This window comes from Ochotona princeps, chromosome 1, assembly GCF_030435755.1.
Source record: "Ochotona princeps isolate mOchPri1 chromosome 1, mOchPri1.hap1, whole genome shotgun sequence".
In the NCBI taxonomy this organism is placed as follows: domain Eukaryota; kingdom Metazoa; phylum Chordata; class Mammalia; order Lagomorpha; family Ochotonidae; genus Ochotona; species Ochotona princeps.
In genome coordinates, this window is record NC_080832.1 from 32,490,676 (window position 1) to 32,517,526 (window position 26,851).

At 39.1% G+C, this 26,851-nt stretch overlaps 2 protein-coding genes across 17 annotated transcripts in view; both read left to right on the forward strand.

The window, feature by feature from the left end:
- The window catches only part of EPB41L2 (erythrocyte membrane protein band 4.1 like 2), a 214,528-nt gene that overhangs the window by 169,570 nt on the left and 18,107 nt on the right, over positions 1-26,851 (forward strand). For 4 of the 16 annotated variants that reach the window (XM_058674388.1, XM_058674491.1, XM_058674332.1 and 1 more), the window contains exons 9-19: positions 883-1,035; positions 2,056-2,153; positions 5,021-5,193; positions 8,813-8,985; positions 13,589-13,651; positions 15,493-15,639; positions 16,867-16,968; positions 21,571-21,624; positions 21,829-22,392; positions 24,252-24,374; positions 26,456-26,554. In XM_058674388.1, coding sequence (XP_058530371.1) covers positions 883-1,035; positions 2,056-2,153; positions 5,021-5,193; positions 8,813-8,985; positions 13,589-13,651; positions 15,493-15,639; positions 16,867-16,968; positions 21,571-21,624; positions 21,829-22,392; positions 24,252-24,374; positions 26,456-26,554 — 1,749 coding nt within the window. The remainder of the gene's footprint in view (positions 1-882; positions 1,036-2,055; positions 2,154-5,020; positions 5,194-8,812; positions 8,986-13,588; positions 13,652-15,492; positions 15,640-16,866; positions 16,969-21,570; positions 21,625-21,828; positions 22,393-24,251; positions 24,375-26,455; positions 26,555-26,851) is intronic. The other 12 variants (XM_058674853.1, XM_058675136.1, XM_058674769.1 and 9 more) reach the window with 11 other exon arrangements.
- LOC131482322 (band 4.1-like protein 3) lies at positions 10,157-11,793 on the forward strand. Its single transcript, XM_058675501.1, has one exon. It carries the CDS (start codon positions 10,902-10,904, stop codon positions 11,484-11,486), a length of 585 nt encoding a protein of 194 aa, XP_058531484.1. The 5' UTR covers positions 10,157-10,901; the 3' UTR covers positions 11,487-11,793.

Consider the following 26,851-nt stretch of genomic DNA (forward strand, 5'->3'; position numbering starts at 1 on the left):
TGAGAAAACAGATTCTTCAACTTTGCATATTTTGAATGAGCTCTGCTGTTAATGATAAACCAGAATTTATTTTTTTTAATGTTTTCAATTGTGATCATTGGCTTTACTTGAAATGTAAGAAGACAGTCTTTATCTTTACCAAGTCTATAAATTTATTCGATTTAAAAAAATTCTTTCAGATTTTGATTATCTTAGATTGTGATCTATCCCAAATTAAAGCTCTGAGGCAAGAAAAGTATTAATCACTCGCAAGTAGTCCCCAGTCCTTTGATTTGTGCCAGCTGAAGGAATGCTTAATGAAAACTGGATTACAACACTGTTACTAAAAAATTGCTTGAAAGAAGTCAGAGATTTCACCGCGTCAGCCGAGGAGAGAAATTTCCATTTGAGTCATTGGTGTATTGCAAAATACAGCCATTATTTTAACAGCTGTTAGCTAGCTTAATGCCTCTGAGATAAATTCACCTAAAGCAAAATGGCTGAATGCCCTTTGTAGGACTGACAGATTGTCCCTGAGGGCTGGCAGAGCTTCCAGGAAGACGTTTTATTTCTTATGTCTTGAGGATATCTTATTCTGTACATCCTATATCTTATTCTTTGCTGTACAGTTTGAGAATGCATTAATTATGTGTCTTAAGGATATTGTGTCCTATAATCATGTTGCCCTCACTCTTTGGTAAATCAGATTTCATATGTTAAAGTTGAAAATACTTAAGAGGTATGTGTGTACTACTATTTTCATCAATGTGCTTACTGCCAGTAAACTTAACACAAACCTGTGAAGTTGGCATTACTGGGTGTCCTGCTTTGAGCGAACTAGTTTGTGTCCTGATCCGTATGGTTTTCATACCTCTAACTCTGGTCAAATGGTTGTTTTGGCAGGACTCAGAAGGCGTGGACATCAAGTTGGGCGTGTGCGCTAACGGACTTCTCATTTACAAAGACAGACTGAGAATCAATCGTTTTGCTTGGCCGAAAATCTTAAAAATTTCTTATAAGCGCAGTAACTTCTACATTAAAGTTAGACCAGCGGAGGTAAGCTATACTGTGTAACCCTTGGCATAGCTAATCAGTTGTCACTTTTTTTTCCCAGGCATCACCTAAATCAGTTATTTTCTACTACAATTCTAAGAGATTAAACTTTTTAAAATTTTCTTATGGCACAAAAAATCCATTTAATTTTTTTTTTTAATTTATTTTATTTATTTGAAGACTAGTGAGAGAGGGCTTGATCTTCCATCTGCTGGTTCATTCCCTAAATGACTGTGGTGGCTGTTGCTGGAACAGGCAGAAGCCTGGATCCTGGAACTTTAACCACATTTTCCCCATGGGTGGCAGGAATCCAAGTACTTGGGCTATCCTCCCCCTGCCTTCCCCCATTCACCAAGAAGGAGCTGGATTGGAAGTGGGACAGTGAGGGTGTGACCCAGCACTCATGTGGGCTGTTGGCATTGCTAGCAGTGGCTTACCCTGTAGCACCATGTAGCTGGCCCCAGAATCAGAGCTCTCGGTTGTAATCTAGCATGTCCATACTCCTACTTCTAAAAAACAGCAATCATATCTTTCTTAGAATAAAATCAGCAGGTTTCTGGCACACTTGGTAGCTCATTTTTGGTTATTAGATCAGTTAGGTGGTGGAGATCAATACCAAAGCAATGAAATGAATTTAGTGGACATTAACAAATACTTGGCTTATGTAAGTGGTTGATAATTACTTTTTTTTTTTTTAAGATTTGTTTTGTTTTTACTACAAAGTCAGATACACTGAGAGGAGGAGAGACAGAGAGGAAGTGGAGCTGCCGGGATTAGAACCAGCGGCCATATGGGATCAAGGCAGGACCTTAGCCACTAGGCCACGCTGCCAAGCCCGATAATTACTTTTCATAGAAAATAATGTTGCAGTCTTAGAAAAGATTGTTTTACATCTTCACGTTAGGTATATTTACCTTTATCCAAACGAATACTTCTTGCGGAAACATGCGAGTACCTGTTTCTCAGTAGCTTCTTGTCAGCACCTTGCAAAATAGGCTGATTTGTTTGGTGGGTTTATTGCAGCTGGAACAGTTTGAGAGCACCATTGGATTCAAACTGCCAAACCATCGGGCGGCAAAAAGGCTATGGAAAGTGTGTGTGGAACATCATACTTTCTACAGGTAATTTCAAGCAAATCACCCGGTGTTCCTGCTTGGAACCTGTTCAGATGTGTGGACGGGGTGGCAGATGTGTGAGCCTGCTAAGGCCTCCAGCCTTGGTCTCCTCCATTCTCCTCCCTGCTGCTCTCCCCACTGCGTTCCCTCGTGGATGCTTTGTGAACACTCAAGGTGTGCCTTGTCAACAGTTGCATCTCCTGTGCTTTTGGCAAATCTCCCTCTTCTGGAATTCTGCCTCTTAAATAAATAAGATAAATCTAAAAATTGTAATAAACCTGACCTATTCAGTAATAGTGTTTGCAGAGTGTTAGAGTATAGAGCTTATAACCAACTTTGTTCTTAAGAGAGTGCAAGAGCTATTTTTAAATGGAGTTATTATTTACAATGCTGGAAAATGTGCATATATACAATATACATGATATGTAATAGTATGTATGTTTTTAAAAAAGAAACAGTCGCTCTAATTTTCTGTAAAGTTATTTTCTGAAGTATGAAGTTTTCTTATGTTTATAAATCCACTGCATTATTTTAAAAATTATTTATTACATGAAAGCATTAGAAAGGGAGTGCAAAGATAGAGATCTTCACCCATTGACTTACTCCCATAATGGCTGCAATGGCTAGAGCTGGGCCAGTCTGAAGCTGGAAGCCAAGCGCTTCAGGTTTCCCACAATGGGTGCAGGGGCCCAAGCCTCCTCTGCCTTTTCAGGCCATCCCCAGGGAGCTAGATCAGAAGTGGAACAGCCAAGACTTGAATCTGTGCTCATATAGGATGCCAGCATCACAGGTAGACGATTGGTGTGCTGTGCCCACTGTGCAGGCCCAATCCAGTGCATTTTGTAGAAGTCAAAAATTAAGTCTTAAAAGATATTTTTACAAATGTATCTTTAACAATTATTTTTCATAATCCCACAAAGTTGTTTTTCTTTATGTTTAATTTTGTTTGAATTTTGGAGTTTTCCTCTTAGGTTATTAATATATTTTTCCCTTTGGCAAATTCTTTAGAAATTTCTTTTTTTAAACTTCAGTTGACAATTTAGAAGCTACAAACTATATGTTTCATTAATAAGTAGTTAAAATTAATGTGATTTGGTGAACTTATTTTTCAAATAGAAGGAATGTTTCTCGATCAGTTATTGCACCGATGTGATTCCCAGAAATCCTTTCTGTAGATCACTGCTTTTTTTGAGGGTATTCTGAGATCATGGTTACCTGGATTGCTGGGGAGAGAAAACCCTGCCGTGTTTGACCTACCAAGAGGCGTGCACAGTGACCTCATTTCACATCCTGCCTGTTACAATCAGTGTGCTGTACCTCATTCCTCAACTAACTGAGGAAAAGAACATCCATAGCAAGGTTCTTTTCTGATCTAAAGTTCTGTTCTCGCAGCTCTTCCCCAAGTACAATTTCAGGTACTATCCATCGTCAGATTGCACTTTCTCAGAAGTTTTTCTGTGTTTCCTTTGAAAATCTGCTGGCATAAAATGGAAGTTTTCAAGATACACTCTGCTCCTTTATGTGAAAATCAAGAAAGCTGTTTGTCTTCTATCAGTTTGATTCTAATATGCTGCTTCTCTTGGCAAATACTGTTGGAAATCATGTGTTCACGAGTGCTGCCTTCTTGCTTTACTATGCTTAACTTTACCCTGACTTGAGTCTTTTCACTGCTAACGAGGAAAATAAAATGTGCAGAGGAAATACTTAAACGGATAAGAGTTTTTCCTGAAATCACCCTTCTTTAGAAAATGATAGGACAAGTTTTGGTAGTTTTCTTCTTCTTGGATTGTTAACCGAAACCTCCTTATTTAATAAGTAGTATAAAAGCTTCCAGATTATCTTTTTTTTGCTTAAGACATTTTGTCAGCCCTGGTCAAATATTGAAAGTGAGGCAGTTTCTATTGTATTCCAAAAAAGATTGCCTCAGTAACTGAAAAACATGCTTTTGTTTAAGTCTGGAAGTATTTGACAACAAGAATGTTTGACTTCATTTGTTATGAGCCCAGGGCTGACGTTGTGGAATTGTGCTGCCAAGAAAGACTCTTAGTCATCTGCAGATTCACTCTGTGTGTTGCGTTCTTGGAAAGGAGGCAATGGGCGGAACAGATTCTCAAGCTAGATTTTTTTTTCTCGGGAGAAAGAGGCATTAAAACTAGGAATTACTAAGGCAATGGCTTGCTACTTGGCACTTACGGCTAAGAGCAAGAATTCCGACATGTGTTTATAGAAATGATTTTAGGATAATACAAATAAATAGCCACAATGAGAACAGCTGCTTTTTTCCTTAGGTTTAAGAAAACGTTCACAAATTCATGAATTTGGATATATTCATTACCACCATAAAGCTGTGTTTGTGTGAGAGTTTATAAATAATGTTCTTTTTTTCAATTAGAAAGTTTAGTATTGCGTTTGAATAGTCCTACTTAAAAGGAGACGTTAAAAGCATGTAGTACTACACTGGTTACTCACAACCATGTCAATTCCATAATGTTGCAAATTGCTGTTGATGTTATGTCGGGACTCTTGGTTGAATGGGATGATATTCTGCCAGCTCTAACAATGGACCAGAAATGGTCTCCCCAAGAGACTGTTCAACCCATCTGGACAATAAATAGCTGTACTTTATACTTGGTATATGTTTACAAGGAAAGAATCTTGATTGAATTTGAACTGTAATACTGCATCAAGGTGGAGGAAGCCACCAGGGGGGAGGGGCGTGGGGGGGGATTCCCAGAGCCTATGAAACTGTAACATAATGCAAAATAATTAATAATAAAAAAACCCAAACAAACAAACAAACAAAGCATGTAGTACTAACACTTTTAGGAGAAAATCTGTCAAGTCTAATTTTGCTGCTTGTTTTTCCGCTTCAGGCTTGTGTCTCCAGAACAGCCACCAAAGGCCAAGTTCCTGACTTTGGGGTCCAAATTCCGCTACAGCGGCCGCACTCAAGCACAGACCCGCCAGGCAAGCACCCTCATAGACAGGCCAGCACCACACTTTGAGCGCACCTCCAGTAAACGGGCCTCAAGGAGTCTAGATGGAGGTAAATCCCCTTCTGAGCATTTGGGTTCCTTTCATCTTTCTCTAAGTGGTCTGGTTAATAAAGTCACCAGCAGAAAGCTAGAGGAGTTGCCATCATTCTGTTTCCTGGAAAAAGAATGTGCTTTGGTTCATGGCAAATAATCTTTGTAGTGTTTTGAAGTTGTCATGAATATTTTGTTTGCATTGTCAGTGCTCAGGAAGATCATTGATACTTCTTGTTCAGGATATGTTGGGTGAACATTTTACTGGTTTGATTTGATTTTGGTGTATACGGCTTAGTTTCTTGAACTTATTAATTAATGTCAAAATATAATTCTGAATTCAAATGATTATAAAACTTTCCTACCATCCCCAGTGTTCTGTAAGTCCAGTAAAAACTACTGAAGCTATCAAATTTTCTCAAGTACCAGAAACCATTTACCGCTTTAAAGGATTACCTTTATATATATATATATATATATCATTTTAACAAAAACAAAGAAAATATATGTTCATTTGTTTTTCACCATAAGAGGAAAATTTATACAAATGTGATTTTTTTTTACCAGTTTTAATGTGTTAAATACATCCTGTTTTATATAAACTACATTTGGAACTTAATTGACACTAAAGACACTGTTTTTATTTCATGTATGTATCTTATTGCCTGGTCGCACTACTTAATGAGTTATTGATGTATTCCCAGTAAGAGTGCTAAGGTTGAATTATGTTAATTTATACTTATATAATATAACAAATTTATATTAGGGTGCTAAATGATGGGTTTAATTTTTTGCTATGTAAAAATAAAAAGTAATTGATATGGATGACTTTCTATGATAAACAATTTTGCAATTTTTACTGATTTATTATAAAATACATATATATGATTATCTTAAATTTGAAAATTTTTATTTATGATTATTTTTGAGCAAAAAACTATTTTGGTATTACTTCATGTTTTTCCCTGAAATATGAATTTGAACAGCTTAATTTTAAATAATTGGATAACACTGATCACATAGTTAACACATAAAAACGCTTGTCATTAGTGAAGGATTGACAGCCATTGGCTTTATCTACATTTTCTAGAAAAACACTTCGAAAACAGGTGCAAGGTTGACATACAGATATTTCCCAGGAGTTGTTGGTAGGATTTTGAAGACATTTATAGTTGTTATTGTTATTCAGTCTAGCTTTTAGAGAAGCTTCCATGTAATTTTGTGAAGGTTACAAATATTGTGCAAGGGCGACCAAGAGCCTGTCCCCAACAGATGTCCACATTTCCAAATACAGTGATTTAGATGTAGAGAATTATTGATGCTTATTCCCAACTGGACATTTTTCCAAGGATATTTGAAATAGTGTGCCAGTCTGTGTGTACATTTCACAAGTCTTACTTTGTTGCTCCAGAGAATCTATGCAAGTGCTGAATAAATTCACTGTTGTTTAATATCCTGAGAGAAGTCATTTCTCTTTTTGGATCACTGTATGTTTTCAGCCTTTGTTTTAAAGTAGGAAACTCTCTAATTCTCTAACCCTTGTATTACCAATCTTAGGTATTTAAAAGAGAGATAAACCAGTGCAATTTTTTTTCTTTGTTTTTGAAGTATATAAACCATGCTAAAGGAAACCCACCATCTTGTATTGGTGGTTAGCACAGAGGGTGGTGGGAGTTTGTATCATACTGAAAACAATGATTTTTAGAAGTAAAAGCAGCAAACATCACACAATTACCCATTATTTTTCCCTTTGTGTTTTGGACACTGTCATTCATCAGATGGACAAGTCATCAAAAGGATTATTGTGTTATTCTGAAAAATAGGAGGCTTTTCACGCCATTCCGTGAGCAGACAGGCAGAGAACTCTAGTGAGGACTCAGTGCTTTATTCCAAGGCAGGCCAGTCAGTAACCAACTTCTGAGTTTTATTTTCTCTGCTCCTCATCAGGCTACCTTTCTTTTTGTTTTGGCCAAGTGTTGTATTTTCAGTTTCCTGTTTGTTTTTTAAGCGAGACTAGAATCATTGAGATATAATAAATAATCTTCACTTAAATTATCTGGTGATTTCTTACAATGTAAAAATCAGTGGTCTCAATGAAGATGATGATCATGTGACCTTGAGTGAGTTAACCATTGGCTTGTAGGCTCAGTGCCCATACCTGTGAGGTTCTCAGGCTTCTTTACAAGGATTTTATGCCATTAAAAATGCATTGGCTCCAAAATGTGTAAGGAAAGTGGGAAACAGAAATTAAGTGTTTCCAAGTGTGCAAGATGATCATTTTGTTAACTTCAGTTTAAACCGTTAAATTTGATATATATCTAAATTTTAGTGTTATTCTGTGATACCTTTTGGTCACATTTTCTTATTTTGTAATAATTCCTCATTATGTTTAGTGGACAGTTAGAAATCATCATTATTCACAAGTCAGAGACTTAGCATAGCTGTCATTTTAATGTTTCATATGAATTAGTGCTGACTTTCAAAAGTAACTGTACTTAAGGGCTAGGAAGCAATCAGTCGTGGATATTAGCGATGGAGATGGAAAGGAATGACCATATTTAAAAATAGATGGATTCTGCTGGACTTGGTTTTAAGGGGTCAGGAAAAAGTCCTGGAAGGTTTAGCTGCAGCACTTGGGTACAAGTGTGTGGGTGGCGTCTGGGGAGATAGACAAGAGCAGAAAAGCAAGCTTTGGAAAGAGTGGGGGAGAGGTGTAGTTTGAGAAGTAACTCGGATACAGGGTTCAAATTACTTGATGTCTCCCAAGGTCATTGTGGTGAACCACACACAGCTACTTCCCTCCATGCACCTGCAGCCTAAAGGCACTTGTGCTTTTGGGGCTTTCCCATGGGTCTGGAACCCAGGCCCATCACAAAGTGTCAGTAAAGCACTGTGCTGAAATGACCTTCTGGGAGTTCTTTGAGTAGGAACTACAAATAAAGGGTTTGCCACCTGCTGCTCACATAGCCCTGGTGAAGTTTGAGGCTGTCTTGTCTCCATCTGTAGCAGGGATGCAAGGAGTGCAGGGGGACTGTGCTCACTGTGGGCCCTATGAAGGGATGTCGTGTTCAGATTGGCTATTGTTTAGCTGGAGACATGCAGCAGCGTAGAGTTTAGGAAAAGGAAAAATTTTAAGCAAACATAGAAACTAAACAAGTCTACCTTTGTGTTCTTACAGTGTTTAAATTAAGGATTGACTTACTGAGGGACTCTTCAAAAGATACTTGAAAAAAATCACTAATAGTTAGATAATTATCCAATAGTTAGATTAAGGACCAAATTCAAGCAAGATTAAAGCTACCCTAGAGAATTAAAATCTTCCTCACATTGTAATTCTTACATTTTGCCCCGATTCTGGAATTTTGTCTGGTGTTTGAGCTCCTCCTACTGGCCCAATCCATAAGCAGCACGTATCCTTCAAAAATCTTTACACGGAGACCCAGTTATTTCAGAATACCTTAACGGCTTAGTGAGAGTTTTAAAAATGAGTTAACCTTATGTGTCGACATTTTCAAAATTCAAGCAGTGTGTCCCTGTTCATTGTTCACATGCTGCCTGATTAACTGTTAGGAGGTAAATTTCAGGAAAGCTTTCCTATTTGCATGGCTCATGATAATCTAAAATTTTCTTTCTTGCTAGCCCCGCTTGGAGTTATGGACCAAAGACTCGGGAAAGAGTTTCCTGGTCCCGCTGGGGAGATTTCACCCTATGGACCTGGAGTTGTCAGCATGTCTGTGGTACAAGATGAGGATAGCAGGAGGGAAATCAGAAGTCCCAGTAAAGTCTCCCATCTGCCACTCCTGGAAGGAAAGGTATGGCATGTCTTCACAGTATGTGGTTGTAGGGCTCCCTGGACGAGGGCTCATCTGCTGCGCTTTCTATTCCAGAAATCGAACATTTTGATTTTGTATCTTCTTCTCCTGTTGACATTATTTCCCAGTAGGAAATGCATGTACAGTCTTCCTGGTTGGGACTGTGATCTCTAACGTTTTGTTTTCTTGATTGCTATTGAAAACAGAATATTTTGGCTAAAGTTAAATTAATGCAAGTAAGTAACATACTGGCCGTTTTTTTTTTCTGTCTATATGATCATCCTTTCTGATTAAACCCCCAAATTATAAATGCTAGGGATGATTTGAAATTTATACTGTTTGTTACAAGTTAAGTTTATAGTGTAGCCTGTGTCTTGTTTATTTTAATTATGTTGATTTGAGTTTTTGATATGCACAAAGGTGGTTATTATATAAAATCTACAACTGGGAAGATATTGTACATCCAAGAGTAACTGCTTTGTAAATAATGAGTGAGACAATGGTGTATCGATGATAGGTTAGTTTTTTGTGCATATCATCCTGGAGAAGGAGTCTGTACAGAGTCTATACCGTGTTCTTAAATTTGTCACTATTTTTATTACCCTGAGCAGCAAAGTTGCTTTAATATTTTTTATTTGAAGAACTTGAGTTCTTCAGATCACTTGTATTGTGTATATAAAGCAACTTTTAAGAAAATTTTGTCTGAAAGGTAGAGTTGCAGAGAGAGAAAACGAGAGAAAAAGAGATACTGTCCTTTGGTTCACTCTCTAAATGACCACAAAGGCTGAAGCTGTACTGGTCTGAAGCCAGGAGCCAGGAGCTTTTTCCAGGTCTCCTTTGTGGGTGGAAGGACCCAGGTACTTGAACCATCTTCTGCTTTCCAGGCACATTATAAGGGAGCTGGATTTTAAACTGGGCACTCCCTGGGACTCAATCCAGCATCCATATGGGATGCCAACGCCCAAGGAGAGGCCTTATCTGTTACTCCACAGCGCCACCTCCTGCCTGTGTTTGTCTTAAGCATAACATGTGAAAACATTTAGCTAAAAATGAATGCAATCATTCCCTTGATTTGTAATGCATTCCGAATGTAACTTTGAATCTGTAAGCAATCTGCTAGATCAAGTGGTTGCCAGTACCACAGGAATTCCTGTGTCGATAGCTCTGAGGGATCAGGTGGGCTTTGCTGCCTCAAGCACAAGTGTCTGCCTCATACATGATGTCCAGTCATTTGCATTTCATTGCTAACTGATTTGTAATCATAATATTTAAAAATTATGTGTTTGAACATTAGTTAAAAAGAATATAGACTGAGCCCAACAAGGTATTCCGTTAACTGCTGAGAAGGTGTCGGTCATTTTTATAATTATGCTAGTAAGTGTTTACATCTGGAACAGAAGAGCTCAAGTTCAGAAAGTCTTTGCTCCTTGTTTAATTTGACACACTATATAAAACAGAAAATGTTCTTTTAAATTCTAAAGGAAATTCTGCTTTTCTTCAGCAAACAAATCGATATGTTTGCCTTTTTTGCCTATACTTTTACATTTTTCAGCAACCGGGTTTAAGATTAAATACTGCTATTAGACTTAATGGGATTTATTTGCAACCAGCTTGAAAATATTAGTCAGTATCTACAGATTTTGCATACTGAAAGTAGTCCAGTTTTAAAAATGAATCATTTAAGTCATTTTATAAGTGCAATGTGTTATTTGATCCCTACTTAAAAGCGAAGTCTTCACTAATGACCCATTTCTTCTTTCTTCTTGCATTTGTTTTTCCTTTGACTCGCTCTGTTGTGTAATTTCATATTCAATCATGGATTTACCCCCTGAAAATAGACTGTTTCCATTTGCCCACCTTCACCACTCATCCGCTTTGCCTCATCTTTTTTCCCAAACCTGTTGCCAGTCCCTGAAATGGATTTGCTTTCCGACATTTCAGAGGAAGACCCCTTTGGGGAGGCCGACCAGATCACGGTAGACAGCTTAGAGCTCCTTTCCACAGGTGAACCAGCAGGGCAGGGAGACCCTGAAGGTGCCTCCCCGGATCCAGTACTGGATCCTGCCGTAGCCCCTCAGCCTGAGTGTCCTTTCCCCCTTCCAGAGAAGACTCTTCAGACAGCTGACCACAAGGATGCCGAGTTGGCCTGCTTCTCCTTTAGTTTGCACAAATGCTTCCCCTCGGGCTTCCCGTCCCTTCTTGATGAAGATGGCTATCTTGCTTTCCCCAGCCTCCCCAAGGTCTGGGTCTCCTTTCTGCCCCCTGACATTCAGCACTATGTCCCTATCACCTCCCCTTCATTCATTCCTTCCCTTATCCTCATCTTTGGGCTGCTACTCTCGGCTTCTCAGTCAGTTCCTTTTTCTCTCACCTTTTCTCTTCCTCTGACTCTAGCCCTCTGCTATCTAGAGGCTAAGGTAAACTCGTTTAATGTGTCTTGGGACTGTGACTTGAATGATAAAGCAGAGGAAGAGGAATCAGTTAGTGGCACTTTCTCCTAAGCTCCACTTTGTGGGGTCAAGGAGCCTTCACTTCTTCATGATATTCCCTCCTAATTTAGAGTGTAAACATGTGCATAAATCTCAACACTGTTATTTGTACACTATCCAACATTTTAGTGCATGAGAAATAAATATAGACACTTCTCACATTTTAAGCTGAAGATAACAGCATTGTTTCATAAATATCAAGGATACACTAGATTTTAACAAAAGAAACAGGAGATAGGAAATCCTGTGTTACCTGTAATAACTCGTATTGGTTACCTGCCGTTTGCAGAAAAGTGTCAGTGCTGTTCCTTTAGGGTGAGACTTTATTTTTTTGCTGGTGTTAGTGAAACTTCCTAAAATTATTTCTCGCATTCAAAATCCAACCTTGTTCTTGCATTTATAAGAATATATCTGTAACCTTTACTCCTGACATTTGTAAATTTAATCTTAGAAAATCCTTGTCTCCCTGTAATTACATTTGCAAACCAAATGAATTTTAGTTGGTGTAGTTTTTTTCCCAATCCTAAATCATGTAATTATGTGAAAGAGACACCATCCTTACCTTTAACAGATACGTGTGGAAAATGAAACATGATTTTTTGAAAATCTGAACCCTTAGTGCTATGAATTAAATATCTGATTTGAGAGTTTTTACCTTTGTATAGAACAACTTTTCTTCTGTTATGCTACCCCTGTATTACTGAGTCAGTGTTAACATGTACAGTATTTTTAAGTTATTTTGCTGAGTTTTCTAGTGCTGTAGTATCTCACATTTTGTGAATACTATGAGTACTCAGAATAAATCACAAAATTTAGAACAAACCCAGAGAACAGTGTGAAGATAATACAATAGAATGCATTAGGAGACACCACAATCCCTAAGGTTTACCTCATAAATACCAAAGACCAACATTTTAAAGAGTTATGTGTTGATCAAGGAATTGGGAGATGGTTCTTAACTGATTATTGAATGGTTATTTCATGTTTTGCTTCCAATAAAAATGCCTGGAGTTCCGTATTTACTCTTCATGAATACCAAGGATGTAGTTTTTAAGGTAACAGGCTTGGACTTTTAGATTTGGCAGTATCATGCCAGTAAAGAAAGAAAAGAATGTTTGGTGTGAAGTAGCCTGTAATCATTAAACTATTTTCCTTTGATATCAAAATCAGCATTTTTTCATTCTTGCCATTCTTTGCCTGGCATCAATATTCAGCTAATATTTATGTTAGTTTTAAGCCTACAAATTCTTTCTCTTGGGCCATTATCGATAGTGAGAAATGTCCAACTACACAAGCTATTTTGATTTCAATCATTTTTTAAAAACAGAGTGCCTATATTTAAAAGACTTTTTAATATCCACCATTTCGATAGGAAAGTAGCTAATAAACCAGTCCTCATCCCTCCAGGAGAGAAATTCTCATTTAAAAACTAACTAGAACGGCAAATGGTTGTTCCCAATGTGAACTTTAGGACAATTTTTGCAACATTGTACCCCTGTACATTCTAACCTAGAACACATTGAATTATGCCATTTTTGGACTCTAATATTTTCATTCATAACAAAAAATAGCTTCAGAAGCAGAGCATAGTCTAGGGACGGAGAAGGAGTGAAGCCTCCATCCTCCATTATTGCCTTTGCCAAGGGTCATTTCCATCATTTGTACAACACTGTAGGTGAAGAAAGACCAAGTGGCTTAATATTCTGCAGCTTCTGAGGGCCAGACAAGAAAGGTTGGTAATTCTGGTTAAGTTCAATACAACTTCTGTTTTGCATTGGGGGTAGAGTTTCCACTAATACTCCCTTTCTTTCTGGCCATTTGCTATGATAACTCTCAGGTGAAGAAGGAAGAAGAGGAACTACTCCTGGATGAGGTGGCTGTGTTTTCACTAAAATTAAATATGTAGCTGCTGCCTGCCATTGTTACCGTTGGGGAGGGAGAAGAGAATGCTCTTCAAGGGTTTATTTGTTAGTTTCATTTGCTATGGCTGTTAGTGTTAAGATTTTTTTATTCCTCTTATTTAATGTCGAACTCTGGGTCATTTCCGATGCTTGCTGTTTGATGCACTTATGTTTTTTTGCCTTTTTCCCCCTGTGTGTGATTTAATTTCACAGAAAAATTCCCTGAGAGTAGAAGGGGATAATATTTATGTCAGACATAGCAATTTAATGTTGGAGGTTTGTATAATCTAAGACAATGTCTCTGTCCCGATGGCTGCCAGGCTGCTGTGGATGGGAGGTCACGCCCAGGCTGGCTGGAAGTTTCCTTCAAGCACGATGCATGAGATGCATGGGGGAGATTCTCCTTGGGAGTGCATGTTACCAGTCTTGCTGTGTGCTTTCCAAGTGGCTGAGGTAGCAGCACTATGTCCACCAGAAGTTCTCAAAGTGACAATTGGGGGAAAAAAAAAGAGTTCTGTTTGTCTAATGAATACAGCTTTTATCTATTCATCTTCAAGTTGTACAAGTAAGCTGCTTTCCCTCCTGGTTATCTCTAGGGCGTGGAGTCTGTAGTAATGTGGTTCCACCCTTCGTTGCTGATGTGGCATGAAATAATTTGACTCTGCATCTTTGCCCTAAATCCATGCAATTAGGAATGTGGTCCACGTAAAGTGTTCTGTTGGAGAGTTTCCCAACAAATCTGATTGTTTTGACTAGGAAGAAAGAACAGTCAAGAGAGAAAATAGAAAGGGAAAAGGAAAGCCTGGACAGCGCATTAGGCATATGAAATGTGTTCCCTGTGTCACATGAGAACATTCCTTTCCTTATGCTAGGGCAGTACACGGTGCTTTATTCAGTGGAGAAATGCCACTCTCAGTAATCTGACTAATCTGATTGCTTCTGGCAGCTTTGATAACTGTTGGAAATATATTTTTTGCTTAACTTACTAAATTGCCGTGACATATAATAAATAACATCACTTTGAACAAATGCAAGAAATGTGCCTGATCTCAAGCCATGGTCACTTCTTCCATGCCATGCAAAGACTTTCAGATTTTTGGGGGTTTTACAAATGGCTGTAGAAGCTCATAAATGAGCTACTATGCTTGTGCATGAATATGGAGTATCTAATTTTATCAGATGCATGATCTGTTCCTTTGGGAGTGGGATAAAAACTAAATGTACAGGCGGCCCTATGATTTTTGAAATTTAAGAAGCTGTATTAAAATTTGGATAAGATCGTATATCCTGTCAGCTAATTAGTTTCCACTCCCACCTTCACCATTTATCAGCGCCACTCCAAAAAGTCCTCTAGGTACCACTCTTCAGGGTCTACTGCAGTGAAACATAAGCTGGCAGTTTTCCTCCATCTCTGGTTTTATAAAGCCTATTTTGTACATACGATGGCTGGGCTGCGCTTTTGTGCTTGGCAGGTACGTGAAGCCAGCGTACGGTTCACTTATCACACAGAGAAGCCAAATGGATACAGCCCCTGGAAGCACGCATTTTCACTCCTTAGGAACTAAAAGCCTCCACTGGGATTTCTTGGATAAAAGACAGACTGAAGTTTTTTTCCTTTCTTTTTTGGATGATCCTTGACTGGATTTCCATTCAAGGCCCAGTCTGCTTTTGGTCTGCCTTTATTCTATACCCGATTTTCTGTGCTGACAGAATGCAGTTTTATAGTAACACTAACGAGGTAAATTTGCTAGTCCAAAGTCATAGGCTTCATTTGAGTCAAGCATTGGGAAGGAGGATTGGTGGCCACTTCAAACAGCTTCACAGCTTCCTTCTGTTACTGCAATTAGTGCTTTAAAAGTTCTAAACGGGAAGAAATTAGAGTCCTTTAAACATCTGTTAAAAGCTATACACACTGCCTTTATTTTTAAATTTTTGTGCAACTCATTAATGCTATCCTTAGGTGATAAGAATGGCTTTTGAGACTCGGCATTTTTCTTCCTTTACTATGTTTTGTTTTGTTTTTCATAAATTTGCTTTGTCTTATTTTTGTTTTTGTCCTACTGGATTTTTTTTCCTTTTGGATTGTGTTCCCCTTTTGTTACGTTGCATATTGCTAGGAACTGGATAAGGCCCAGGAGGACATACTGAAACATCAGGCTAGCATTAGTGAACTCAAGCGCAATTTTATGGAATCCACACCTGAGCCGCGCCCCAATGAATGGGAAAAACGACGTATCACACCTCTGTCCCTACAGACACAAGGGGTATGTCACTAGCTGTTTGTTGGCTGTATGTCTTATTGTTCAGTAAAACTAAGGTTGTTAATGTCCTATGTTGATTCTTGGGAAATTACAAAATACTCTCATTTAATATTTTTATGTAATTGCTAATAATGTTTAAAATACTAAATATTTATTAACAGTATAATACTTACTGGTCTTTCCCTGGGTAGATTGTATGAGTTCCGAAATAGTTTCAAAGCAATTTCACTCTTTTATGCTGGTATATTAATAGTCATGAAGTGCTAGCATAGGATAATTCAGAAATAAACATTTTATTAAATAAGCTATTTGGTTCTTCACTTATGCAATAGTTTATTCAATAAATGAAATGATTAAAGGAATGCAGATAACATTTACAATGGTTTCAGATCGTTACTGTGAGAATAATGAGTTACAACTTTAAAGACTAATGAGCCCTATTGAAAACTTGTAAAATGGTGTGTGAAATGCAAGTGAATATTGGAATGTTCAGCTGTGTTATGTAGTGTTACAAAAGCATCTTTCCATGCTTGCTCTTTTTTCCCTTGTACCATTTCCTTCTCCCACCACTAATAGACGTATTACTTTTAAAATCTATTGTCAAAATACTTCTCTATTAATGTTAGTATCTGTTCCTTTCTGATACTCTCAAATCCCTTTTGTTGTTTGCCAGGAAATTCAGTAGGCTCATTTATCATACTTAAGAGACAATGATCATACCCTGTTTAATTTTGAATTTAAAAAGTGTAAATGTTACACTGTGATTTCATCCTTGTTCTTTTCAGTGTCTTGTTCAGCTTGAATGTTGCCAGTGGTCGTAGACATTCAGTCTAGGTAGTCTACTGGTATTTTCCTTTACTTTTCCTTGGAAAACAACGCTGTTCATTGCTTTATATTTGTAAGTTGATGACATTGAAAGGAAAATAGCTCTTTGAGGATGGATGAGTCACTATTACTGTTGCATTGAAAGACACAATTTTTAGAAATAGTATTACTTAAAACAATGTGTGGGAGGGGCTGAGGAAAAGGTCTGCCTCTCAGATTTCAGAAGGTAGATCAGCTTGGGCGGCATACGCCAGTGTGAGGCACTGATGATGTGCTACGATTTGCCTTTCCTTTGTGCGCGCCTGACACTGTTCCACTGACCCCACAGTTGCTTCATGTTTGTGCCGCTGTAGATGTAATGTGTGTGTCTTATCTGTTGATTATGTCTGTTGTTTAACACAATAGAGAAAAGGCGACCATCTTTTCAAGGATATTTTATCCATGAAGGAGAAGTACCTGAAGGCGGCCGCGCGGACAGTTGAAGAACAGCCTCAGGAGGCAGACAAGGTGTTCACCTTGCGTCCTTGGATCTATCCTTGCTTTGCCCCATTTCCTTTTCTGTTTACAGCCATAAGATGTGCCTCGTTTTTAAATGTGTCAAATTATCTTGGAAATAAATTTTTAAACATTTGAAAAGTGAAAGGTCCAGTATAGAAGCGTAGGACCACTGGGAGGAAAAACATATATTGCAGAAGCGCTAATTTGATGTATGTGGCTCGACAGTTGGAAAACTGTAATTTCACATAAAAATGCTCTGCACAGCTCTTAAGTCCACTGTGCTGTTTAAAAATAAAATGTATGTGCTTTCAGTTACTAGTTTGCTAATCACATACAGAAACCTTAAGTTTTAATTTTTTTAATGATAAAATATAGTTTGATGCATCATGGCAGCCTCTCCTTGATTTCTCTGTGTGTGCCAATGTACGTGAAATATCTAATGTTATCCAGGAAGCTAGCTTTCCATTGCTTTGACATTCTCATTCTTTTGCTGATTTTGCTTATCCTGTTAATTGCAGAATGTTTACCCTGCTGGAGGAGATAGTTTGCAAATACATAAAATAATTGGATTACAGACCAGGCAGAGAACTTCAGATACCAAGTGTCAAGAGATACAGTGTTGAGTTAGAAGGGCGGAGGGGGTGCTGCTTTAACCCCTGTGGTCAGGAGATGCTCGTATTTGGGATGAGACCTCCATGGTAACTAGGAAGGAGACAGATGAAGGTTTTTCCACATATCAGAAGAGCAAATAAAATAGTCCCAAAAGCAAGGAGCTTTAGGAACTGAAAGAGCAAGGAGAAGCATGGAGGAAGGCAGACCATGCAGTGCTCTGAAGCCCACATTGACAGTTAGGAATTGTATCGTAGGAGAGATGGGAATCCTAATATAGAGTTTTGAGGTGAGCGGTGAATTAACCCTGCATGTGTCTGGCAGAAATCACTCTGCTGTCGGATGAGGAATGGATGATACAGAGTGTGAATGACAACAGAGATTAGAGAGAAGGGGAGAGCATTTTCCTTAATAATCAGCAAGAAGTGTGCATCAAAGCCCACAGTGCGTTGGGGGAGGAGGCAAAATAAATGGAAATTCCATACAGAAATTTTAGGTCTAGTTGAGATAAAGTATTTCAAGAACCCTGAAAATGAGAAAGAGCATGTCATAAGGGTAAGCAGTGGTTTATTTCTGTACTTTAAGGTGATCCTAAACCCAAGGCCAGTTAAACTCTAGGTGCGCATTGAAGACTTCAGTGTCACATACATTTAAAATACTCTGCCTTAAAAATCTGATCTGAACAAGTTCAATAGCATCAATTGATCAAGTTTAAAGTGAGGTCCTTGGACACTTTTTTTGATAGTATGCTTTAGAATTTGTGTGAATATATTTAAAGTTACTATTTTTCTGAATCTCGTGCTTTAAGGAATGTATAATATAAAACCGTAATATATAAATCATTTTGTTGTAGAGGTTAAATTGCAGTGATATGATGTGAAATTTCAACCTCAAAGAGCTCTGAGATGGTTTTTTCTGCACTTGAAGTTGCTGCTTTTTTCTGTTCTTTCAACATGTGCAGGAAAAATATAGTTAAATGACATATGCATGAATTGTTTTAACTACGGTTGTTCATCCATCCAGTCATCAGGCAGATATTTACCGACCCGCATATACGTCATCAATTTTTTTCCTCAAATTTTACGCCGCTCTGTTAGCTGAAAATGTGTGAGAGTTTAAACTATTGTGTTTTTTTTTTTTTCCATCTGTTAGTTTCGACTTTAACAGTCTTTATTTTTGTGTTCGGTCTTTGTTGGGCTGTATCTGGAATTTTCTTGTACACCCCTGACATGAGGGAGGGCTCTCTAGGAGCTCTTTACTTGTGACCTCCCCTGTTTCTGAGGACAGACCCAGTCCTTTCATCCAAGTTGGGCATCCTTGTTTAAAGGGCAGAAATATGAAGGTGAGATTTACCTTACCAGTTGTTCAGGGACATGCGATTTTTACAGTGCTCACTGAGGTTTCACTTGTAAGTTTGTCTTTCCATTTTCAAAATGAAATTCCGTGGCATGTTTAGCATGTCTTGGGGAAACACTGTGGGTTTATGTCAGTGTATATTGTGCAAAGCGGTAGGAAGAAGGGAGGGGATTGTAGGCACTAGATTAGCTATAAAAGACAGACAATTAAGTGGACTTCAGAGAGACAGCAAAATCAGCAAGTCACAGAGTGCTTATGGAAATATTGGAGGCCAGAGAGGTGGATCATACAAATCCAGGCTCCAACACAGCAAGCACAGAGCTGTTCTCTGCAGTGACCAAGAAACTACCTGAAGAATAGATGAAGGGTGTCTAATGGTGCTCAGATGTGTAAAGCTTCAGTGACAAACCGGGGCGTTTTGGTTGGTTTGTGTAGGTTGCAGCCATCAAAGATTGTTCAGCAGGGTGGGCATGGTGGTGTTCAGGCCAACGTCGATTTATGGATGCTGTAGAATCTTTGAGAATTCTCATCTTTCATTTTGTGCTGCTTGTTGTTCTTTCTTGTATAATCTTCCCTTCCTATCAATAGGTCACCACTGCTTGTTCTTACTGTTAATTCTTTGCTCTTCCTTTTCTGACCTCTCTAGAGCCTAGAAGAGGAGATAACATCAATTTTCTTTAGTGAAGAGGGTTTTTCTGGTAGCATGAAAGCCACCTTCACTTCAGCCACCACTTGGACAGCAGAGGGCGCTGTTGTGAACTCTAATGCACCTTCTGAATCGCTTTCTTCCTCGCTCTTCTCACACTTGCCTGAGGTGCATTTTATTTTGTTTCCCCTGTTACTAAAAGTCACGTACAGCGCGATTTTCATTTTCAGATATTCTGATTCACATTCCCTGCTGCAATGAAATCTTCCTGGGAGAAGCACTTAGGAAACAATGACTGCATTTGGACATGAGGGAAAAATATAAATGACGTATTTCCCCTGGTTGTTCTGATAAATTAAAAAAAAATTTGCCTAAATTCAGAGAATCCTTTAAGCTTAGGGCCTGAGCTGTTGAGGAAACCCTCAACCAAGAAGCTTAGTGTGCTCTGCAGTGTAGCATCTCATAATCCAAATTGCAGGCATCTTCTGCTGACTTGTCATTTTAATAATTCTGTGGAAATTATTGAAAATAATCAATAGTTGTGTGAAAATTCTTATGGGAATGTTGAAGGGGAAGTAATTATCTTGGATCCATAGGGATTCCCTGAACTTGGGCAGACCCATCTGGCCGGTTGAGTCTAACTGAATTCACTGACCTGTAGCCTTAGAAATGGGTGTCTTATAAAGGTTCCAGCAATAGATCTGTTTTAAAAGAAAGTATAGATAGTCTTAGTTGAATGACATCTGTTTGTTAAGATAGGTTTAGTTTGATTTCTAGAAGGATGACTGTGGTTGAGAACATAATTTACATGGTAATTATTTTGAGCAAATTAATACATACACTTGCTATGTACTTAAGTATAGCAGGGGAGACCAAAGAAAGCTTTTATCTTGTATGTATTATTAGGATTTGTGTCAATGTGGCACCTTTAGCCCATGGTCACATGTCACTGGGGCAGGTGAAGAAGTCCTGCCGTCTTCTGTGGGAGGCAGCTGCAGTCCAGTCCCTGTGTTGGCAACCTCACTCCGCGCAGTGGCCACAAGGTACAGAGGCCCGGTGCCCTTCTCCATTCGGCGCAGAGATACGATCTTGAATAAACAGGGCTTCTGTCACTGGCTGAATTATTCTGAAGTTAGATTCCAGACAGTAGTGCCCCTTGAATATCAAAAAGTTGACTATCCTTTCTCAGTTTAAAGCTTTTCAAGCTAACTCCTTCATAAAGAAATTTTCAAACTAGTTCATGATACCATAGCATAATAATTTGTATCATTAATAAATCCACGTATCATGCATACAGCAGCTGTCTGTTTGGACATGTGTGTGCTTGGTAACTCAGCTAGAGTAGATTTACTCCAAAGAAGCGGGTAGTAGGGATGAGCATGTCAAATAGTGAACTTGGTTCATCTTTCAAAGATACTGCAGGAGGAGCCAAATTCTAAGAGAAAAACCCTGGAAGCCACCATTGCGCTCCACCCTAATGTATAATATGTCTTTACTAATGTAAAATAAAAACTAGGATGGTAATAACCATTTCTAAAATGAATGCTTTATAAATTAGCAAAAAATAATGGCACCATATGCTTAATAATCCATTTCAAAAGTGAGGTTCTGGGCTATAGTTTGATTAAAAATAAAAATTGTCAGGTAGGTTTTAAAGGTTTTTAAATGTGTTTTTCAAAACCATCAGGAAACCTTAGTATGGTTCAGATTTTTAATACACGCCTTTCACTACCTAAATAGAGCTGACAAGTAGAACTATATTAAAAGCATTTTGTTTGTTTGGAGTGTGCTGGCTGCATTTGTGTTTTTCCTTTTGCAAGCTTTAGAGTCTGTCCCAGTTTATGTTTGTGTATCTTTGTGCGCAGGTGTTTGTGGGTGTCAGTTCTTGCTGTTCTGTCTTTGCAGTGTCAGACTTTTGTTGTTGTTGTTGTTTGTTTTCTGGTGGTTGTTGAGGTAAAACTTTATTGATTGTGTGTCCCTGGTTGCTTTTTGTTCTGCAGACACGTGCTCCTGAGTCCGAAGGGCCTTGCATTGGAGCCAGGGATGCTGTTAAGGTTCTCCCCGTTTTCCATGTTAACATCATTGCCTGGCGTTCTCATCTCCCCTCGCGTCTCCCCCGCTTCCCTTCCAGTCAGCCATCATAACCATCTGTGTTTTTCTCCATGACATGACTCTGCCATCAGTTATTTGGGGTTTCCATTGTTTTTGTTTATTCATATGTTTTTGTTTTCCCTCATCCATTTTTCTTTCTTGTGCAGAGTTCACATGAGACTCTGAATGTAGTGGAGGAGAAGCAGCGGGCAGAGGTTGGGAAAGACGAAAGAGTAATCACAGAAGAAATGAATGGTAACGAGCTATCACCTGGGAGTGGTCCTGGGGAGATTCGTAAGGTGGAGCCTGTGGCACAAAAAGACTCCACCTCCCTGTCTTCTGAGAGCAGCAGCAACAGCGAGAGTGAGGAGGAAGATGTGGGAGAGTACCGACCCCACCACCGTGTGACCGAGGGCACCATCAGGGAAGAACAGGAGGAGGATGAAGAAGAGATGGAGGAAGAACCCAGCCGAGCAGCCAAGGTAGTAGAGAGGGAGGAAGCAGTGCCAGAAGCCAGCCCAGACAGACAAGCAGGTGCCAGTGTACCTACAGTAGACACAGTGACCCAGGAAAAGGTAGTTGCCCAGGAGCCCTCTGGAGAGAAGAGTGTCAACGAAGGCGCTCTTAAGCAAGACATGAGAGAAGAAACAGAGGACAAGCAACATAGAGTTAACGGAGAGGTGTCTCATGTTGACGTTGATGTTTTGCCACAGATTATTTGTTGTTCTGAGGTAAATGGGAGCCCCGCGTGGGAACTAATCTGTTGAGCTCTTTCTCAGGTGGCCAGCACCTGCTTCTTCTTCAGCTATCCTCCCAATTCTTCAGCTGTTTCAACAAGAATCTGATTTTGCTCTCTCCTGGGAGGAAGGGCGATTTCCTGCCAGCTCACTTCATGATTTCTAGCCTCTTTCTGCAACTGGATCGCATGTAGGGTAAACTTTCCTACAACCGTTGCATCATTTTTTTCTTCTCCATTTCGCCTTTCAGTTTTCTTTGCATGTTCTTGATGCTTCCAGATTTTTCCTTGGTTGCACTGCTTCTTCACACTACATGCCTTTTTCTCTTGGTTTCCTTAGGGAAATGTGTAGGTAATGTTGAAAGAATGTTCGATGTCAGTGTGTGTGCTACTTTTGTCATGGTTGGGGATGACTTTTTGGCTCATTCTCTTCACTCTTATACCTTAAGATGGTTAGAAATATTGCAGGCTTTTGCTTACTGTGGAGCTCTAAATGCAGCACCCAGCAGTGATGAGAACATTATTTTTGGAATGCCATCATGACTTCATTTTTAGAACCCAGGGAATTGTATGGTTTGGTTAGAGACTTCTCTTTGATCCAGGCAGCCAGAGGCTGAACTGTTGATTTAATAGGATATCCTTCTCTTCTCAATTGGGTCCTCACGTCTGCTCTGGATTATTCGCAAGCTGATCATGTGTTTGGTGATTATCTATGCTAGATAAGGATTTTTGGGTTTTTTTCTCCAAGACAGAAATCTTTACAGGTTCCTGGTAGATGAAGTCTTGGTCACCAAATGCATTTGGGAGTGAGTGAGGCTGAGCAATGGTTTACTGGGCTGAGCAATGGTTTACTGCCATGGGGTTAGTTCTTGATTCCAGACTGACATGGCTGTAATGTAGACATTGATCCATATCTGCTATCTGTAATGGGTTAGAAAAATCTTGAAATGACTTTGCCTTGAAATAATTACGTGGATTTTCACTATGTTTGTTTTAAACTTCTTGTTTTACCTCAGAGATGATGGTTCAAAAATCTTTGGACACTTTGAACTAGCATTTTCTGCAGCTAATAAGAGATTGTTCCTCATTAGATAATTATACCTATTGGGAATTTTCCCTCAAAGAAAGTACTGGAATATTTTGGTGGTAACATTGTCTGGTGTCATACTAAACTGACAACTTTAGCAGACTACAATGTCAGCAGGCCGTCGAATCTGCCTCTCCCTTAACGTTCTAAATCATTTAGAGTATTAACACAACATTGATAGAGTAATTTGAGATCAATGTGAGCAGTACGAAAGAAACACTGCACATTTTAGACAAGTATAAGCAGAAATTTTCGGATTTGAAGATGTCTTTTTGAAAATGTTGTTATTTGTTGTCAATAATGCAGAAAGGACGTTCTGGGCAGAAGAGCAAGCCTCAGCCTACTCACCTGGCATGCCAATGAACAAGAGCTTTCACACAGACCTGGGACTCTATATACATAGGATAGATACAATTTATAGATATCTAAAAATTTTTTAAATTGTACATTGGGCTTGATAATTTAAGTAGTTGGAGGAGGCACCATAATGAGAAAAAATCTGGAGCCATTATGTTATTTTTCATACATATATACACATATAAACACATATATGTCTATATGTGTACGTGTGTGTTACATGCATATATGTATATATATGCTATACTTGAAGGAAATTTTTCTTCTGTATATTTGTTTTTGGATATTTGCTTTTCTTTGTGCATGGGTGTGTGTTTGAATATGTTTTTTACACTTACTTTTGAAGGTTCCTTTACACATTTTAACTTTACTACCTCTAGAATTTATTTTTCCCTTCCTCTCCACCCCAGCCACCAGTGGTAAAAACAGAGATGGTAACAATTTCTGATGCCTCACAGAGAACAGAAATCTCCACCAAGGAAGTCCCCATTGTCCAAACTGAGACCAAAACCATCACATATGAGTCTCCACAGGTATCAAAGCTCCAGACTCGGGCTAGTTGAATTCTCTCTTAGCTCAGTGTGTCTTGCTTGGGCTTCATTCTATCTTTTCCTGTCTACATGTTTCAGATTTTGACATGGCTTTGTATGTCCTCGGCTTCAACAGCAACATAACTTGTGATGTTGCTCTCATAGATCATGGCAGATATGTGGTTAGATTGATGACCCTGTAATTATAGTGGAACTGTCTGTGTGATTAGTTAGGGCAGAGAGTATTGATCTTATGTTCGTAATATTGGAAGACATTTCTGGCTTTAATGTTTCCAAGAATTTAATGTGCACTTAGGAAACGGATCAGGTTGCAAGGCTTACTGGCTGTGATATAGTCTGTGATTTGTGGGTTAGCAGTTACACAGTCTCCACCCCCTCTGACTCAGTCACACGATGTGTGCTTGGAGGTAACACAGACATGCACATGCACACAGGCCAGGGCTTCTTCACATAGGATTGTTTTCTGAAGACACATGGAGTCATTTGCAAACTTCTCTTCTATGTGTATACAGAATTATCAGATGCTAAGCATTTCATTAACCTTAATTGTATCTACAATAAAAAAGTAGTCATCATTCCAAAGTGGAACTGTTTCCAAGTATACATTTTTTTTAAAGATTTTATTATTATTGGAAAGCCAGATATACAGAGAGGAGGCGAGACAAAGAGGAAGATCTTCCGTCCGATGTTTCACTCCCCAAGTGAGCCGCAACGGGGCCGGCATGCACCAATCCGATGCCGGGACCAGGAACCTCTTCCGGGTCTCCCACGCGGGTGCAGGGTCCCAAAGCTTTGGGCCGTCCTCGACCACTTTCCCAGGCCACAAGCAGGGAGCTGGATGGGAAGTGGAGCTGCCGGGATCAGAACTGGCGCCCATATGGGATCCCGGGGTGTTCAAGGAGAGGACTTTAGCCTCTAGGCCACGCCGCCGGGCCCTTCAAGTATATTTAACAAACCTGTGTCCCACTCACAAATGTAGCCTGGGGAAAGGGAATAGGCTTCTGCCATGCTAGAGGAATGCAGGTTATTGCCCTTTCAAAGCATATTTGAAAAGCTCTAGTGGATGTGTGTGGGATGCATCCCGCAATTGTATTTTAGGTACATTATCTTTGTGTACATAGATTGCATCATGAGCACAAGTGGGTTTTTTTGTTTGTTTTTTATGAACGGCTATGGGGGCAGTGGGAATTACATGTCTCTATCGTGGCACCTGCTCTCATAAAGAACTATAAGTGCCTGACCCCAATTTGAGAGAGGTTTTCCTCGGAACCCAGAGGGCTTTGGACCTTGTGGTTACATCCTTTTGTTAGCGTCTGGACACAAAAGGCAGATAAGCTTGGTGACCTTAACATAAACTGCTAAGCTATTCTCTTGCTTTGTTATTTATTCTTCAAAACTCTGCTATGTCTTCCAGTATCAGGGAAAACAAGTCAGACATTTTAATATGTGTGGGGGGGTATATATTTGATACATACCAAGAACATGCATGCATATAAAAATGCAATATTTGTACATGTATATATGCTTATAGCACACAAGCTGTTTAAGAACAATGTCATTGAAAAAAATTACTTGAAATCAAATAGTAAATCATGCAGGTTCAGTTTATGTTAGATTCTGTTGCTTAGTAATATGAGAAAGTGTTCATCTATTTTTACCTACCTGTGCTTGAACAACCACAAGCTTGGCTCCTAATCACTGTGGAAACTTCTCGGCCTCGTTGTCTAGGGGTTTTTTCCTCGCCTCTGCACCTGTCCCTCAGATAAATTCCTTCTTGACACTGGTGCAGCTTTCAGTCCGCTTTCTACTTCCGTTGTTCTTTTTTTCTCTTCCTGCAGACTTTGCTTCTCCATGTACATTTAGCTTCTGGCCTCTGCTCTGTTGTAATGCCAGCCACTCTCCTGGACAGTGAATTACCACTGCAGACATGCAGAGGGTAGGCAGATAGCATGGTCTGCCAGCCGTGTAGAGTTTTGACGGATGCATGCTCAACGAGGTGGGGTCTTCTGACAACATGACAGAAGTTAAGCATAACCTTGTATTTTTCCTCTGACTCTGCAAAGATTGATGGCGGGGCTGGTGGTGATTCAGGCACATTGCTGACTGCACAAACCATCACGTCTGAGTCGGTGTCGACAACAACCACCACACACATCACCAAGGTAAAGCAGTCTCAAAGACTGGGAAAAGGTGACACATTGCAGACAAGGTGTTTTCTGATTTGTAGCTTTGTTCCTGTTCCTATTTCCAAGCAATACACAGATGGTACTAGCGGAATAAAAATGCCTTTATCCAAATATTCGAGAAATCAGTCTCTACTGGCAAATGTGTTGCAGCCAAACTGTTATTTTGAACAGTACAAGGGAGTAAAAATATGCTACGGATAACTATATTTAAGACAGCTACCAGACTAGAGAGAATAAAACTAGAAAATGTGTCATTTATAAAAAACAAATTTA

Coding starts and splice junctions, on each gene's coding strand:
- LOC131482322 (XM_058675501.1), top strand. CDS start 10,902: ATGGATTTGCTTTCCGACATTTCAGAGGAAGACCCCTTTGGGGAGGCC.